The 18,247-nt window shown below is 38.0% G+C and overlaps 2 protein-coding genes across 2 annotated transcripts in view; both read left to right on the top strand.

Annotated features, from left to right (window-relative positions):
- Positions 1-21: 21 nt before the first annotated feature.
- HMMR (hyaluronan mediated motility receptor) lies at positions 22-14,541 on the top strand. The gene is made up of 18 exons (XM_085306117.1): positions 22-148; positions 1,328-1,408; positions 2,069-2,145; positions 2,975-3,055; positions 3,774-3,962; positions 4,281-4,367; positions 4,890-4,990; positions 6,153-6,227; positions 7,335-7,513; positions 8,207-8,355; positions 8,681-8,895; positions 9,504-9,620; positions 10,537-10,695; positions 11,447-11,596; positions 11,708-11,807; positions 12,030-12,206; positions 12,598-12,760; positions 13,578-14,541. The coding sequence occupies exons 1-18, from the start codon at positions 103-105 to the stop codon at positions 13,595-13,597; spliced, it is 2,166 nt and encodes a 721-aa protein (XP_085162243.1). The 5' UTR covers positions 22-102; the 3' UTR covers positions 13,598-14,541.
- Positions 14,542-17,119: 2,578 nt separating this feature from the next.
- Positions 17,120-18,247, top strand: part of MAT2B (methionine adenosyltransferase 2 non-catalytic beta subunit) — a 13,800-nt gene continuing 12,672 nt past the window's right edge. Inside the window, exons 1-2 of the mRNA XM_085306115.1 lie at positions 17,120-17,230; positions 17,705-17,772. Coding sequence (XP_085162241.1) covers positions 17,737-17,772 — 36 coding nt within the window. The 5' untranslated portion in view covers positions 17,120-17,230; positions 17,705-17,736. The remainder of the gene's footprint in view (positions 17,231-17,704; positions 17,773-18,247) is intronic.

The raw sequence follows: 18,247 nt of genomic DNA, 5'->3' as shown, positions 1-18,247 counted from the left end.
GGCGGAACGCGCCGCGCGCCGCGATTGGCTGCCGGCGGCGCGTGGCGGCCGTTGGTGCCGTTTGAACGCCGAGCGAGGCGGCTGCGGGCGCTCTGCGCGGTCATGGCGTTCTCCAGGGCTCCGCTCCGGCGCTTCAACGACAGCTCTGGTACGTGCGCGCCGGCGGGGCGGCGGCGGGAGGCTCGCCTGCGGCGGGAGGCTCGCCTGCGGCGGGAGGCTCGCCTGCGGCTCTGGGGCGCTTCCGTGCCCGGTCTGCCCTTGCGACTTGGGCCCTCCGCTCCCTGGGGCTCTCGCTGGAGCAGTGGGGGGGCTCTTCTCTGAGGAAAGGCGCCGGCCGCAGGCTGGATCCTGGCTGAACGCCAGCGGGCTGCCTGCTGGAAGCAGGAGTGAGCAGATCCGAGGCGCCTTGGCGCTCTCACATCACACACGCTTTTTCTTCCTTTCTTTTTTAAAGAAAAACAAGCCCCAAAACTCAGCATTTTTGACTAAAGTACAGTTCCTGGGAGAGGCATCTCTTCACAGCTTTCTGGCTGTGACCACGTACCTGTTCATACTGTTCCCTGCTCTCTCAGCATAAATTAAACGATGTTGTTCTCTTCTCTCTGCAGATAGTTAGAAAGTTAAAGCGAGTGCGTGGGCATTTACTGGACTTGAAGCCATTTGGCTATAATTATACAAAGAATCTGTAGCTATGTTGCTTTTGCTTTTTCTTCTGATTTTTCCTTCAAGTTATTTCCAAATCTTTAATATTCTTGTTTTAATAATAAATATGCAAGTAGCTTAGTTACTAGGAGTAGAAGCCTTGAACTCATCAGCTTCTAAATAGTCTGCTTTTCCAGACTGGAAGAAAATCTTTTAAAAAAGAAGAGACGAGGCTTTTTTTCATTTAGTTTGCTTTAGACTGACTCTTTTACCAGTTAGCTGTAAGATTTTTTTTATTATTATTATTATTCCATTTCTTTCTTTTGTTTGGACTTCAATGCTCTGCTACTGCTGATGAGCTGTCTTGAAATTTTCCATATATGAAGCACAAGTTCTAGCATTAGTTAGTGTAACCTCCAAGAAGCTAAATTAAGCAGCTGATAATGATCTTAGCAGTTTTGCAGTAGTCTCTCTCCATCCCTTCCTACTGTGTGTTCTGTGAGCTTTGTTCATATTTATAGAGCAAGACTGAGGCTCTAGTGGTTGTGCAGCTTGTTTTCTATTTTTTTAATTTAAAGTAGGTTTAACTTATATGTGTTACTAGCTTCAGCTCACTGCTATAATTTTCTCTAGTAGTTCTTTGCAGTTCTGAATATTTTATTTCTTGCATGTACTCTGCTGCCAGGATCCTATGATGTCAAAGCTTTAGATACAGTAAGAAGTTCTCTGGCCTCTGAACCACACCAACAGGTTAGGAGGCAGAAGAGTAAGTAGTCCTAAAATTTGTACAAAATACAACAATATAATACCTTTCAAAGCTATGAATGGAAAATGCTTGTATGTTACTATTGTGTTGTTTTTGGTTTTTGTTTTCTCTCGGTGGGGGCTTGTTGGCTGCTGTTCAGCTCACATGCTTGGTAGTTGTAAAAACACTGGTTTTTGTGACATAATGGAATGTCTTTAAAATAATAAGCCTTCTGTGCACTTCCTTCTAGTGACTTGGGAGTCTTCTACTATGAACTAAGTGATTTAGTTATTTTTCTAGCCTTGTTTTTTAAGGAATGGGCTTTTGAGGTTTTTAGTTTGTTTTGTTTTTTTCCCAGGTATACACTTTTTACAGCTGAAAATGGACAGTGTGAATTTAGATTGAGGATGGGGGGAAACTTGGCAGAAAATGAATTCTTAGAATTGCCTGTCACTTGGCAGTCTCTTTCTGAACTTTGAATGCCTGACTGATTTATGTTGAGCTGCTTGCTTGTAGTAAGAAAATAGCTAGCCTTGAGTTGTGAGGTGGGTAGTCTAATAATTAAATAGTATCCTGTCTTTTGTATAAATGTTCACTTAACTTGTCCTAGTTTAGTTGAACTTTCTTCATTGCACACATGCACACCCTCTTCTTTCACCTCTTTTTTGTGTCTTTTTTCAGGTGAAAGAAATCTAAACAGTGAAAAGAACGTGTCTACTCCTGTAACTGGAAAGGGACTTGTATCTCTTGGATCAGTAGTAAGACTAAGCACATAACCCTTTAGTATAGCTACTGCTAACCAATCTGGATGATTGCATGAATGTGAAATGCATTATTATGCCTGGCTTCCTTGGTAACAAAGTGATGGGGGGGGCATAGCATCTTTGGGATCACATGATGATTCCTTGGGCCTACAGAGTGGCTTGCTTGATGGGTGGTTTTACTGGTTTTGTTTACACCCAATTATGGTACAGCTGCTTCTCATTAAGAGGATGCTGCTTCTATTTCTGTTTTCCTGTGATGGACATTGCAGTGCAGGAACCTAATAATGAAAGAATGTAAGAGGAGATGTATATGCAAGTTCTCCTGAGATGCGTGAGGTTATGGGTTTGAAAATGCATGTGTTAACAACTCTAACTGATTTAGTTTACTAGAACTCATAAGGTAGGAGGAATTTCCACAACAAACTTGTGGTTAAGAGATTAAAGGACTTTTAGTGGGAATTAAGAGGTGCTTACGTCTCAAATTTCTCAATCTCCTCTCTGTCACCATGGATGTGAGCTGTTCATTCAGGGTAGTGTTTATGAAAGTGCAATGGTAAAACTGTTCCTAATCTGGTATCTGTCTTATGTGTGGCTTAGCTTTTAATTTTGTCYATCTGTTGCAATGGGAGCATCTTAAATGCTGCTGGGTATATGAAGGCATCTACTGTCACCCTTTATTCTACTAAATTAGCATGCAGCTGGGCAGTAATTTATTTTGGTGTTTAGTACCTCAGAGCCTCGCTGGTAGAATTTCATATTGTAACCTCTTACTTTGAAGTTTAAAGATAAATTTAAATGTTTCTAATGCATCTGTTCCCAAAAGCCAGGTAGTGGGACTGTGAAGCCTAAAAGAGATCATATTCTTATGAAAGAGAAAAAGAAACAGAAGATGCTGGAGAAGGAGGTATGAACACACTGTGCAAGTGCAATTCTATGTTAGTCACTCCTATAATCAGAACTTCAGTCTAGCAGAACTTACTCTTTCATGTAACATAACACACTAGTTCACAGTTCTGTGCAGAGCAGAGATTCTCACAATGGATAGAAAAAAAGAGATTAGTTAATGGAACAGAACTACATTCATCCTTGCTGACTCTGAGGAAGCCTGCAACCAATCCTTTAAAGAACGAAAAAGGAATGGTCCTATGTTTCAAGAGTATCTTATGCAACCTGAAGAATTCTATTTGTTTTAACAACTGTCTGCCAAGATTTTTGTCAATTATTGAGATAATTTTAAGTTTAGGGCAGTTAGCTTTCCTTTCTTGGTGCTTGTACCACATCTTTGCTTCGTATGTCTCAGAAGTCATGTTTGTTCCATAGCTAGAGAGGAGAGTTGAGTTCTATTGCAGGCTGAAGTTTTTGAATACCTTGCACCAGCTCTGTAGCACAGAGTAAATGAGCTGAAGTGCTTAAGAAAAGTCTATGGTATTCAATAATAAAGAATTGCAGTGATTGTTTTGTCTCTTTTCCCATGAATGAAGTAATTAAAGATATGCTCTGAATGACAAAAGTTAATACTGTTCGAGTACTCAGCCTTTACAGGAATATAGAACAGGCATAACTTAAATTGTTATTTAAAAGGAATGAAAGCAGGAAATGAAGAAAATACAATTATGTTTTAGATTCGGGCATTAGTGAGAGAGCGTGGAGAACAGGATAAAAAACTTCAGGCTTTGGATGAGGATTTTGCAAAGACTGAAGCAAAGCTGACTGCTGCAGTGCAAGAAAAAACATCTCTCTTGGCAAATGTTGCATGCCTGAAAAAACAGCTTCTCGAACTAACGAGAGCCAATGAACTACTAAAATCAAAGGTAATGTCAGACAAATAAGCTCCTATTTGCTTTAAATTTGCTCTTATTGAATTTCTTCTGCAATAATCTTTAGCTGTTGGCAGTATGAATCAGCATCTATTTTCACATTTGCCCCTTCATTGTCACAGGGACAGAGCATCTCTAGTTTGGGATTTTGTGCATTTCTGTCTAAAGACAGAGCTGGCCCTCCAAATGTGTGTCTCAAAGACAGATGGAGATTACTGTTGTGGATGGGAGGGAGATGCTATTAAATGGTTCTATGAAGAGTAATTCAAATTAACAGTTATGTTTAGTGGTCTCTTATTTATCTCTAATAAGCTGTCTGAAGATGGCATGCAGAAGAAAATGAGCAGCCTATGCATGGAATTAATGAAGCTCAGAAACAAGAGGGATGCTAAGGAAAAGGTAAGATGCTTGTCACTGCACAGGGTAGTGCCCCTGATCTCTCAGGGAGCTGGCAGTGATGGACTACAACTGTTTTGTGGATAACATTTGGTTTCCYCTCAAACTCATTTTCAAGGTAGTTTCTTCTATTTCCACTGAAAAAAGTAGACAGAAAAATCTGCTTTTGATTCTGTTGATTAGTAGGGTACATCTGAGCTCAAGTAAGGAAGACTAGAAATGCCACTGTTTGAATTAGTCTGTTCTGACCAGAAGACTTATAATTTCTTTGAAAARCCTATGTATGGTTTGAAGCCATAGGTGTTTGTATGTTTTAGATTCTTCTRATGAATAGACCGTATCTTCTTCATGAGTACTTGAATATAGGAGTCAGATCTGTCACAGCAGCGGATATTGTAATAAAATAGTAGTTACAAGCTAGTTMTAGTTTTTTAGACAATTCCTTTATGAAGTCTCTTCTTGGTGTTGGTAATAGGCTACTATTTTTTCTTACTCTTGTTGGTTTACTTATTCATTTTGATTTAGACTGCGCTTGCAAAGCAGGAAGATATGGAAATRAAGTTGCAGGAAGTACAAAGGAATCTAGAGCATTCAAAAGGAAAAGTAGCACAGTTGGAAGAAAAACTGTAAGTAATGAAGAAGGGAATTGACTTAGGTGGCTGTGCTTAGTTGTTCATACTTTATAGTACATGTGTAGCTTAGGGAAAATACAAGCCACCTCTCTACTAAGAGGGAACAGAAATTAGTTTATGTGGCCTGGAATACCTTTTATGGAAAAGTGTTTTAGGAGCTACTGCATTCTTATAGCCATAACATGCAAATGCTTGTTCCTCTAACATATCTAACCCTTTCTCAAAAGAACTATGTCTGAACCTCTTGTCTGTGTGGTATGGATGGGGATTTCTTTTGGTGTGAGGTAAGGAGGGGAGACACTCCTACTGCAAGAAGACTTATCCTCCATCTTGGAGGAAGACATTCCTGTAGATTAAACACTTAAATGTCTGGCCCTATTAGACTAAGGAAATTTGGAATTAAGTAAGAATGATCAAGCATTAGACCAGGAGTGGAGATGTTAATTCAGTACTTGAGCATTTGACAAACATCATGTAAATAGCACATTGTTTTCTAGGTGAATAGTATTGAAGGGCAGTTGTAATGCATTCAGGGTTGTTTCATAGTAGCTGTGTTCTTTGTCAGAAAGCTAACTGCAAAGTACCTTGGCAAAAGCAGCTGTCTGCAAGGAGGGAGGGCACTTCCTGTTCTTCTTGGATAGTGGTGTTTGCAGGGGAGCAGTGCACTGATATCAGGCCATTTCTGGTGACAGTGACCTATAAAGGATCCACTTCAGAAATAGAGTTGATTGGCACTGCAGAATCCTCCTTCTAATAAAGTGTCTTCTGCTCCTAACATCCAAGTGCTCAAACGCGAGCAGATATTTTATACCTGTATTAAACTGAAAATACACAAAGCTGCTAATGCAGGCAGTACAATTAACAAAAGGAAGCAGTAATAGTTGTCTAGCTAATGCAGTCCCTTTAGCACACTTGATGATAAAACAAGGCTCAGCATTCTTGGCACAAATGAGAAGATGATATGCAACAGAAACAAGCAGCAAAAGTGGGCAGAATGACATTTTCAATCACTTTGATTTGTCAAACTGGATTATGGAGAGCATGTCTTAATATTAAACTGCCTAGCTTGTGATGCAAGGATGTATTTCTGTTTATCTGTGATCAGACAGTTTACAGCTCCTTTGTTTAAACAATCATGAAAACTTTCTGCTTTTAGATCTGCTAGTGAGAGAGAGAAAGTTGAAGAAAAGTCTGACAGCGAAAAACTCCTAGAATATATCACAGAGCTCAGGTAACAAATCTTTCTTGAATGAGATCAAGCAAATTAAAGGTAATATGACTACACCTACCTTATGGCTCTTGATATAGAATCTTGGCAGCAATTATGTAGCTGTGTTATACTTGGATGGAGGGAGCTTTTCTTTTTTTCTTTTTTTTTTTTTTTTCCTCTCTCTCTTGATAATGGAAAGGAGTCATAAGGCATTTATTTTTCCAAATGTGTCTGTGCTTTCGTGAGCTAGGCAATACAGTGGAAGAATTTCATAGAGTCCTCTAAGCTACTTTAGCCTAGCTTATTTAAGCATAATTTGAACTGAACTTTCCTTCTAATACACTGGCATTGGTTAGTGTCTTTGAACTCTCACTTGTGAAACTATGTACAGTCGTGCAAAAAGAATGCTCTTGGTTTCCAGTGAACTTTGCAGCACATTTAAGATTTGTGATGAATTGTGTATGTTGGTGACACTTTAGAATCAGATTGAGAGTCTGAAAATCACTAATGCAGGGCTTTGTAGCTGATTGAAATACTAACCAGTCTTCACAGTAATGTGTCTCTAGCAAGGCATGATGCAAAGGTGAAAATATTCTAATTAAGCTAGTTCACTAAAGGTTTTAGTTGCATTTTTTCCCCCCTCCTATTGTCTTACCCTTGCCAATTTGCTCAGTAAGATTTCTTTATTAACTCACTATGTATTGCAAGATCTTCATCAAGGCAATGAGGAATAAGTTCTGATTAAGTTTTTAAAATGTTAACATGTATGTGTTTCTGTTAGAATTCACCTTTGTATGAAACTGGATGCAAGTCATCTATAAATCAATTATAGTGATGAATTGAGTATTTAAATCAAATTTTTTAGCTATATTTGAAATTTTATGATTACATGAATTTCTCTGAAAAAAACAATGTCAATATTGAAATTTGTATTTAATTTTAAGTAATCTGTCTTAATGTACAACAACTGATATTTGGGAAGTAAGCGAAGGCTGTCCCCCAGTTGAATTTGGTCAAAATCAAAATTAGTTTGGACTCTTTAAACAAAGCATTTCTCCCTTTGTACTGAAGTATAAGCTTACAAACAAAATAAGTAGTGGTAATACATGCCTGAATTTTCTCCTACAGTAGTGTTGCAGAAATGGTAGAAAAATACAAATTAGATATTGCTCAGATGGAGGAGATGCTGATAAAGAAAGACGGAGACATCAGGGTCCTGAGGGATTCCCTTAAAATAAAAGAAGAAGAATCATTTAAACTGGTAAAAGAACTTAATGAAAGGTGTCAGCTGCTTGAACAAGAAAAAGGTAATTGCTAGTACTTGTGCAAATGGTTCTTGCCTATACCAACTGTGTACATCTTAGTTACAGCATCTCAAATAGGTTTGTTTTAAAATGTTAACATAGTTTGAATGTCATGTCTCTGAGGTTTGGTTGAAAACAGACCAGCATATTTCTATCAGTATGGAAACTACCTTGTGATCTGACCTCTCTTTTAAGTCTATTTTCCATGGAGGGATACTAAGGTGGATATTATAGAAATAATTGTTTACCTGGTAGGGTGGGCATTAATCTGAAAACTGCCTGCAAGTGACTTCTTCACTCCTCATTGACAAGCAGTACTACATTGCTTTAGTTCTGTACGGGTATACCTAAATGCTAAAATATGCTAGAATTTATTGAGACATTGGGAATGTGCCTAGGAACTTACTCACTTCTGTGCCCCTTCCACATAACCAACAAACCAACCAACAAAAAGCCACCCCTGCAACTTAACATTGGTACTCAGTTCTCTGTATACTGGTTGGCTACCTGGTGCTTGTATTATGCAAAAGACAGGTTTTTTTGAAAACATTTAGTTTTCTTTCCCCAACTATCCTGCTGCTCTAATAAAGGCTGTTTGTCCCAAAGATATGTATCATAATTATCTCCAGTACTCTGAAGAACAGATGATGCGGTTCTCTGAAGATAGAGAACTGAAGATCTCTATTTTCTCTACAGAGAAAGAGTCCTCTGAGAGCAGAGGAAAATGCCTGAGTATGACTGCTGAAATAGAAGACCTGAAAAAAAGAATTCTCTTAAAAGAGCAAGAGCACCAAAACCTGCTTCAGAAACAAGAGGATATTCTCTCTCAGCTGCAAGAGGAAAAGGTAAATACAAATACTAAATTAGTCAAAAAATAGACTGTAGTCCCAATGACTAAATATTCTAATTTTGATTACATGTAAAACTGCAGTTTTAACAGCAGTCTAATCTGGGGGATGTAGAAGCTGTTACCTGGTTCTACAGGAGAAATTGCATGTTCTAATGTCCCTGTAAGAATCACAGCTCTTGTGATAGATGTTACTGTTCTTCCCATAGATTTCCCTTGTATTTAAAAGCTTAAGTAAGCATTGTAAAATGGCCTTTAAAAATATGCAGACATACACTAGAAAAGTAGGGGAGTTGTAACATCTTTGTTCTTCTGGACTGCAGAAGTCTTCTGCATGTATGCACGAGAAGTTACTAGAGTTTCAAGAAGAGGTAACAAATGAGAGACTTCAGYTGCAAGAAGAGCTGAAGGGTGCGGTGAATGAGCTGGATAAGCTGCATGCTAAGGAGAAGAAAGCTGAAAAGTTGGTGAAGCGGTTGGAACAAGAAATCAAATCTCAAGCATTTGAGCTTGCTCAAATGGAAGAAAAGCTGAAAGGGTTTGTCAAACTGCCTGACTTCTACTGCTTTTACAGAAAAATCTTAAATCTAAGATATAGATAAGTTTCTAAGTCTAATATAGGTTTTAAATTTAGACCTGTTCAGTTTTTCTTGCTGGCTGACTAATGATAGCAATTAGGTTAAATCTATTTGAGTAATTTGAATCAATTTTGAATTGTTTTAATGAAACTGTTTAAGCATGTTTCAGCATGCTAATTAATCTGTTAGTACTATAGTTGTATCCTCTTAGTCCTAAGRGTAAGCTACATGTGTATTGAATGTTTCCATCCTGGAGAGCACAAATGCTAGGGAAGATGTTCAAGAAGGCTGTTTCTTCCTTTGTCACTTCTTGAAAGATTTTTTAGTAGGTATTAAAAGGAGCCTGTTCTACAGGCATTTGGGAAAATTRAGGGAGGGGGAAAATATTTAGCTACATTGATTGTGAATATTGTGCTTTAATGCTTGCAAAGTTGTGGTAGGTAAGTTATTGATTTCTGTCCGAATTAATGCATAGCTGCCACAGCAAACCTTCAATAACTGCTAACAGCATTTGAAGTTTGTTTAGACATACTTGTCTCCAGTATGGAATGTTGATTTCCTATTTCAGGAAGAATACTGATTTGGAGCAAATCAGTGAAATGCACAGTAATGCTGTTTTGCAAATCCAAGAAGAGCATAGCAATACACTGCGTAAACTTGGAAAGACTATTGCTGAATTTGAAAGGTATTTAAATTCAATTAAGAACTAGGACAGGTGTTCTATCTATTATGATAAAAAGTACTGTTCATGTGTGTACCTTATTCCTTGACACTATATGAGTATTACCATACTGTCAGAGCAGTGTTCTGTGTGCTGGATTATTTGWTGGCCTTAAATTGATTTAATACTCTTGAGTACTAGGCCAGCATAATGAACAGTTCAGTGTCTAGCTGTAGGTTCAGGAAGCTATGGATGTTTCCTCTTCCAAATTGTAACCAAGCACAATATTGAAGTGCTCTTGAACCTTGAGAGTTTTAACTAGTGGTGATGTTCTGTGTACTTTTTCTTCAAAATGGCTTCCTGCTTGGACTCAAAACTTGTAGTGAATAAACATTATTTTCCTAAAGTTCTTGAAAATAGCCTCAGTGTTGGGTAACTCTTCTGCATGACAGTGCTAGAACCAACTGAGCACATTGTGTACAGTCATTCAGAAGGAATTAAACTGTTGTTACTAGACATGATATTTGTTATCTGCCAACAGATGTATATGGGAGATGGAATTATTGCAGTTATCTCTTCAAAAGATACAGTAGTAGTATTTGAAAATYGATGTTATTGTGAAGTGTGCAAAGGCACCCCAAAGGGTCAAGCAGGATATTTTCTGATGCAAGCTTCAGGTACAGATGATCTTTAGTSTTTAAAGTGTACTGAAGTGAAAATAACTATAGTATGGTATTTTTCAATGTAATTTCTTATGGTTTTATAGAAATAGCTCTTATTCCCTCCCCCCATCTTATGGTAGACTTCTTAATATCAGAATGCTGGTATACTTCAAAGCTAAAATCTTTTATACTGGGTAGCATTAGCTTATATTGCTCTCCTAAGGCCTGAACCTTTTGGTCTGTATTCTGTCTCAAGTAACAAGGYTTTCTAATTCCAGTTGCAAGAAGACAACAGCCGAGGAAATAGCCAGCCTTAAATTAGAGAACAGCTTATTGCAAGAAGAGGTTGCCAACCTGAAAAAAGTAGGTGAAGATAACCTGCAGCTACTTCAGGAAGCAGAATACACTAAAAACAAAGCAAAAGAAGAATGTGCAAGGTACTTGGCCAACAAACTTCCTGAAGCTGAACAGTGTTAACTGAGGCTTGTCGTCTTACCTACAACTGAACATGGTGCTCTGTCAAATCAAATCAGCAGTTTATTTCTTCTCCTTCCCAATGCAAAGTTGAAGGTGTTGATAGACCACCCCCTTAGCTCGTAAAAAAAAAAAAAAAAACCCCCAAAAAAAATCCCTTTTTTGGCTAGTCAGAATTGGATGTTTCTAACTTGGCCAGATGTATCTCTGACTTATAAAATGCTTCTGTAACAAAAATGTCTTTACTTACAGTAAAAAGTAAAACAAATGRCAGAGGAGAGGGAAGGCAACTTTTGTATATAGAATTTGCCTTAAACCCTTGAACTCTTCCACATTGAGCAGTCTTGACTGGATGTAGCTTATGCTTGAGTAAAGCTCAAGCAATGCTGTACCTGCATTAAAAAGTTTTAATTACTGAAGTAGCTTGCATTAAAAGCTGCTAGAATTAAAGAATTAATAAACATATGGTCTATCCTTCCTTCAAAAGCACTGCTTTATCAGTTCCTTGCAGGAAAAAAAAAAAAAAAAATTTGCATGTGAACTTGATTGCTTTCTGTACTATGTTGTCCTTTTCTTACAATGCTGTTAATGCAAACCTTCATTCCAGTTCTTTTAATAACAGCATTTCAAATGTGGGTACTTATTTTCAGAATTAGAATGATAGAAAAGAATAAATTWAGGGTTCATTAAAGATGAATGATGCTTTTTCCTCAGGATGCTTTTAGAAACCCAGACGAAGCTGGCACTAAAAGAAGCAGAAATAGAAAGAACCAAGGAGTCTTACCTTGCACAGATGACTAAACTTCAGGAAAAACTGCAAGTGCAAACTGAAGACCTGAAAGGTCTTGAAGGAGAAAGATCAAGGTGACTTTTTTTCTCAAACTAATTTTGTGTAGCTTGGTACACAAAAGTTTTAGTGTGAAGAAATGCTGTAAGCTTTTTACTGTGTAAAGACAATGACATCTTGCTTTTTAGGAAAAACATAAATGAAGATGTGAATTCTAGCTTAAAAGAAGAGATAAAGACATGGCGTACTCTATACGAAGATTTGCATAACAAAACTAAGCCTTTTCAGGTGTGTCATGAAATACATATTTATTACTGTCTGACTTAATACTTTATGCAGTTGACTGAATTCTCAAGAAGTACACGTGCTGCTGGCTATTCTAAGGCCATTACCATGCAATGGTTTCCAAAGCTACTGTCTGTTGAGCATCTACTCTTCCCAAACCAGTCTTTGTAGGCTTCAGTTCAGTATTTAAAATTTCTTTCAATTCAAGACTTTTATATGTTCCAGCAACAACTGGATGCATTTGAAGCAGAGAAGAATGCTCTCTTAAATGAGCATGGTGCAGCCCAAGAAGAACTAAATAAATTAAGTGATGCATATGCTAAGCTACTTGGACATCAGAACCAGAAGCAAAAAATCAAGCATGTTATGAAGCTGAAGGAGGAGAATACACACCTGAAGCAGGTTTGTCAAATAATATGTTAGAAATCTGGAACTTACTCTTACTTACTCGCTTTATTGCTGTAAACATTTATAGACTGATCCTGCACTTGTGTGGGGAACCAGTCCTTAATTTGTTGATTAAATTACAGTATTACTATGGTTATTAAATTTCTTTTGAGTGCAAGATTAGAAAGAATGAGTAGCCTCAGTAAACAAAAATAATCTCTCTTAGTTTGGATTTGATACACGATGTTCAAGATCACCAGTACAAATAATAACTCTTGTATTTAGCCTGGTTAGTCTTTCTTACCTTTTTGGAGATTCAAGACTTGAGTAATTTTAAAGCAAATAAACAACAGGGGGAAAGCATGCTTCATTATCTCACTTGTGAATGTTTTGTTTTACCTATTAGGATGTCTCAAAACTGCGTGCCCTGCTAGCAAGAGAGAAGCAAACAAGCAGAGATCTTCAGGAGCAGCTATATGCACTTCAGGGCATTAGGCGGTTTGACCCCTCTAAAGCTTTCCAGCATGATAGCAAGGAAAATATTCCTCCTAAAACCCCCTTTAAAGAAGGTAAGGTTGGATATTTCACTAACCATGCCTTGTATGTTCTTCAGCATAACCGAAGGAGACATGACAGTCTCGTGTAGCGTCTCCTTTATCTGGAAAAGGAGACGATACCTCTTGTCTCTTCCATGGCAGATGAAGGCTATATCTACCTCTAATACACTGTTAGCCATTGTGCTTCCCAGCCTTATCTGTTTTACTAGCGTAACCTGAGCAAGGCTTATGGCAGGTGAGACAGTTGAAAGCATATTTGACAAGGAGAGGAGCAGGTTACAGAGAATRAACCTGTTTGCATGATCTTGGAAGATGTGAATATGGTCTTACTGTTGTGCATCACTGACTATTTTCACTTTGGGAAGCCACCTACCACAGGCAGCTAACAAGCTGTGGCTGATCAAATGATATGCAATATCTCTTGCAAGGGCTGAAGGTATGGAAGTGACTCTGAGAGGTTTCAGCTGTGGTTTTTTAGTTKTCTTTCAAGTTCTTGGGCTGCTGTAGATGTAAAGGTAAGAATTAAAAAGGTTCAGTGGAGGGAAAGAAGACAAGAATATGGGGGGGGTGGGACAAAAAAAAAAAAAAACAATTAGTGTAGAAAAGGCAGGGAAAGCATGTAGATTGCAGCCAGACTTGTGTTTTAAAATGTATTCTGAAATCCTGGTCCTGCCTGTCATGTGGAGAATTAAGCCCCTCTCCCCCCACCTTCTTCTTTCAGCAGACAAATTGATAGGGGCAAGAGTGGAAAACACCAGCTTAGTAATATATATATATATATATATATATATATATATATATATATATTTTTTTTTTTTTTCCATTGCAGGTAATAGAAACCAAAGTTAATCTCCTGCTTTTAAGAAAAATATCTTAAATCAACAAACTCAAATGCTGCAGTGAAGACTTCAAGGGACTATTTGTTAAAGGTGAATTTGAATGCTGTGCATAATACAAGTTAGAGTAGCAGAGAAATGATATAAAATGATCTTTCTAGAAAAACTCTGCTTGATCATACTCTTATGGAGAGGCYATGGATGACTATGTTCCAGGCTCCTGGTAACATAACTGTACTCTAAGACAAAGGAAAACATTGACTTTCACTTTCTAATATGCTGAAGTTGCTTAACTTGTTTTCAAATTAACAGAACAGCTTAAGCCCAAAAGGAGTGAATAAGTATTGGGGAAAGGATGATGAATGAAACCTGTCTTCGTTTAGGATCCTGTTATTTATCTCATCTTTACAATTATAACTTAATTTTGCTGGCTGTTTGCTCTAATACCAACARAAGGAAAACTTGCCAGAGACCATGTTCCCTCTGTGGCTTCTRTAATATACAATAGATGCAGAAAGTAAGACTGTATGGTTGGTTTGGATAGCTTCTGGTGGGATCCATATTCAAGATGTGCTAATGTCAGTCCTGGGGCTAAATACTGCAGCTGCGGTTTTTTTCAGAAGGGAATTTTCAGGTCAAACTCAAACCAATTGCTTTGTTTATGTAAGTATTTGCATCCTTCAGTGGAGATTACTAAACTAAGGGAAATCTTTATTATTTTATGAATGCTGTACYCACTGGACTCTTAAACTGCCATAACTTCCACGTAGCCTGCTCTCTTATTTGGTCAATCTTAAGTGAAGGAGAATAATGCAGAACATACCTTTCTGGGGATGGGAGGATGTCCACTGCACATGCATTCATTGCAAAGACTTGGATTTTTGCAAGTTGAAAGGTCTGTTTAACTGCATTTCAAAGTGAGAACATTTTAACAGAATAAACATTTTTTTAATGAAACTAATTATTAATTGTCTACTTCCTTCACAAACCAGAGGTAAAAATCAGAATAAAATCAAGCTGTGTAAGTGACCTTGTGTTCTAGTCTTAACTCTTCACAACAAAACTCAATGTGTCTTGTCTCAAAGATAATGTATTGCCTAATCTTAGAGAGGAAACTACTCAGATGGGTTGGTTGTACAAGTAGATACTATTGCAATTCCCTTATCTTTTATTTTCCTGTGTACTTCTAATGCAAAAACAAATAATGGAACCTAAGTGAAATATAGAACTCTTTTTTTTGCCATTGCATCTACTAATTTCCTATATACGGATGCTGTGAAGAGGGAATAAACAAAGCTTAGCATGTTGAAAATAATGCTATTTAAACTGACATTTGACACTTAAGGAGAATGGTAATACCTCAGGAAAGGATGTATTGAAAATGCATATAAAGTCTACTGCATGTAAGTAAACCTGATACAGTACTATATAATGTCACCCTTTGTGTTTGCTGGATTACTTGAACTTCTGCAGACAGAGGATAAAGATTAACTTTAGGTATTTGAAATGAGAAATACTTGAAGTGTTTGTTTTCAACTGTTCACTTAGAATATAGAGAGGCATTTTTAACAGAGTTTGTCAAAACGAATAGTGAAAATAGCTGTCTGGGGAAAAACAATAAAGCTAGCCCATATTCTTGTCTGAAAGATGCAGATGAGACAATGTCAWAAAGGAAACGCAGAGATCTTCACTATATCACTTAAGAATATGGTCTTACTAGAAAGCCTGAAGTCACAGGGCCTGGTATATCCACTAACCTGTGGGCACAAGATGAACAGCTGGTTATACCAAACTATAGTAAACAAGGGAAGGAARAAAAAGTAATGGGAGGCAAGGATCTGTAAGCAGCTGAAAGTAGAAGAATACAAGGAACACTTATTTTCTGCAGAAATTCTATTTCTGTCATGAAGTTCGGTCTTAAAACTGAAAAAGCTTGCTTTGGTTCTGCAGCAGTATTGGACTGTCTTCGCTATTTGCKTTACAGGCTTTATTCTAGCATCCTTGACTCAAGATGGCATTCTGTTACGTAGGCTTGCTGAAAGTTACTGTTCTCCTCCTGAGCGCGTTTTAAGGCTTTTCATCAGATGTAGCGAWTTTTGCCTTCTTGATATAAAAAGACATACTTCAATGTGTTTTAAGAATGTAAGCTAGTCCTAGTCTTACTTCATCGGCAATTTGGGCAAGTGAATGCTGACAGAACCACAAAAGGCGGATATCTAGAAACAATGGCACTGAATTAAAGTGTGTGTTCAACTGACCTTTATTTCTGGTGTYTGACAACCTCCTTGGTTAGTGGTCGCTAAAGCGTGCAAGTACACCTAATGAAGAAAAAACAAAAAACCCTACACATGCCGTGCCTCAGAGCTATGCTTCAATGTCTGACTACATAATGCTTTGATACAGCCTTAATCCTTAGAACTTTCTAGCTTAATTGATGATTTTAGTTAAGTATCACTTTAAACAGCCTCTTGATAGTCTAAAAGGCTTTTCTTCTCAACAAAGACATTTTCAGAAGCTTGCACATAGCATTTGCAAACTGGAAGGAATTCTCACCTGTATAGAACTGTCAATTCTAATCAGTWGATTAATCTGCTTCTCAGAGCTGGTAGCTTCAGACTGAGGTAGTGGCGTGTGCAGAGTGGACAGAACTTCTGCAGGATTCCTGTTCAGCTCTGTCAGAGGGTGTCTGAAAAATTCAATCAGCTATATCTTYAGAACTCTACCTCTCACCAAAAACATAAATGTGGCCCAATAACTTAGTTAATTTTCAAATTGSTGTTGTTAGCTAATTGTTCAGCTTCACCGAGGTTCCCTGAACGTGGCTGCTCTTATCCTTGCTTGCTGCAGTGCAATCTGTGAACAGTCTTTTTGCTTTCTCACAGCAAAGCAGCCTTAGATTCTCCTGACCAATGCAGTGCTCTGGCTAACCTGATTATTCCTCTGCTTAGTTTCCTCAATTTCCATCAAAGCAAAACAAGTTATTTTGGAAATATAGAAAAATCAGGTGGAGCACAGTGGTGAGAGAATTAAAGAATGAAAGTGAAGGGGAAGTTTGAGTGCTGTGTCAGCTTCAGTCTAGGGATTCACTTTTTTTTTTTTTCCTAATTGATATTGGCTGTTCAACTAAGTAGTCACTATAGCAATCTGTTACTTTCATGTTGTGGTATATATATTTCATCAATAGTTCCTCTGATCATCTATCTTATATCCTCACACGATTTTACTTAAATGTAAAATGAGGAGTTGCTAGAATCATCAACCTGGCTCAGTTAGAGCCGATGTTTCCTGTTTCTTATAAAAGGAAAACTGTGTAAGACTTGATGTGAGTGCTTGGAATAAATTTTACATCCACAGTGGTTGTACTTGATTATGCGAGCTGTTAGAAAGTCAAAATTTAAGTTCATATTGGTCATCTTAAATGCCACCACAGGGAATAAATCTCAAGCTTAATGAAGGATCAGAGCCACATGTGATCATGACTTGGAGCAGAGCTTTGATTTCAAAGGTCAGCTGAGCTATCGCTTCTTTCAGTCCACGTGCCCTCTGCAGACAAAGGGAAAACTAGGCGGTTTAACTGCAATCACTTCCTAGGCTGGTAATCCATTCTGTGGTCTGAGTCAAGGAAATGCTGGTGAAAACGGAGCAGGTAAGGTTTTCGATTTTTACAATAATATAGATTACTGCTGCAATTCAATTACTGAATTCAGGGAGAAAGAAGAGGAGGAGAGACTTAATCACAGTTTAGTTTCCGTGATAACAGTACAATATAAAATGCTAAAATAATGGTGCATTTAATCATCCAGTAATGCATTATACTTAAATGTATTTAGTATAACCAACTTTTTGTTTTATTAATTCCATTATTCCAAGAAATCAGTTTCATGAATGAAACATACTTAAAAGAAAGCAGTAATAAATTAAAAAAGAACTACTGAAATTCAATGCAAGTTTAAAAAACAATTTCAAATTACTTAATATAGATGACAGATTACTAACAAAAGCTTTTGTAACTGGTGTATAGTGAGAAAAACATGAAGCTATTTTACAGGCTAACTTACAGTACTAGCTTGAGACTCCAATGTTGATGCTATTTTTTTTTTCCTCCTATTTTCTTGCTCAGAGTGGAACGCAGAACTTCCTAGTTTTTTTAAGATGTACAGTGAACTACTTTGGTCGGAGAGAAAGGAAGTAAGTACATGTGTATGGAGTTGTTAACTTAGCGTTGTATCACTCAAAGGCAGAAAAAATATGTACCAAAATACAGATTATTACTGATGGTTTTAATAGAATGGTAAATGTAATGAAATGAAGTTACATGCRGGTAGCGTCCTACCCGGGGAGAAGTAGGGCACCCAGCTTGCAAACAGGCAGAAAGCGGCTGAAGGGCACTTTGTCTTCTCGGGGTCAGTCTGCCATGAGTAAAGGTCACTGTGTGAATCTGCTTAGGCAGATCGTCTGGTTTCCACTTTCTCTGTACTTTAATTTCTGTAGTACCGGACGGTTTTCCTCGTGCCTATGGGGGAGGCTGAGCGGCGGCAGTAGGGGTGACCACAGTCGCGGAACGCCTTGGCCCCTGGCCCCTACCCGTCGTGTCGCCGCCGGAAGGGCAGTAAGCGCGGGCGGGCCCGGCGCGGTGCAAGCGCCGCGTTAGCGCTGCGGCCGG

This window comes from Rhea americana, unplaced genomic scaffold (genome assembly GCF_003343005.1).
Source record: "Rhea americana isolate MKP2758 unplaced genomic scaffold, rheAme1 scaffold_232, whole genome shotgun sequence".
Classification (NCBI taxonomy): Eukaryota; Metazoa; Chordata; class Aves; order Rheiformes; family Rheidae; genus Rhea; species Rhea americana.
This window is presented reverse-complemented; position numbering and strand designations above follow the sequence as displayed.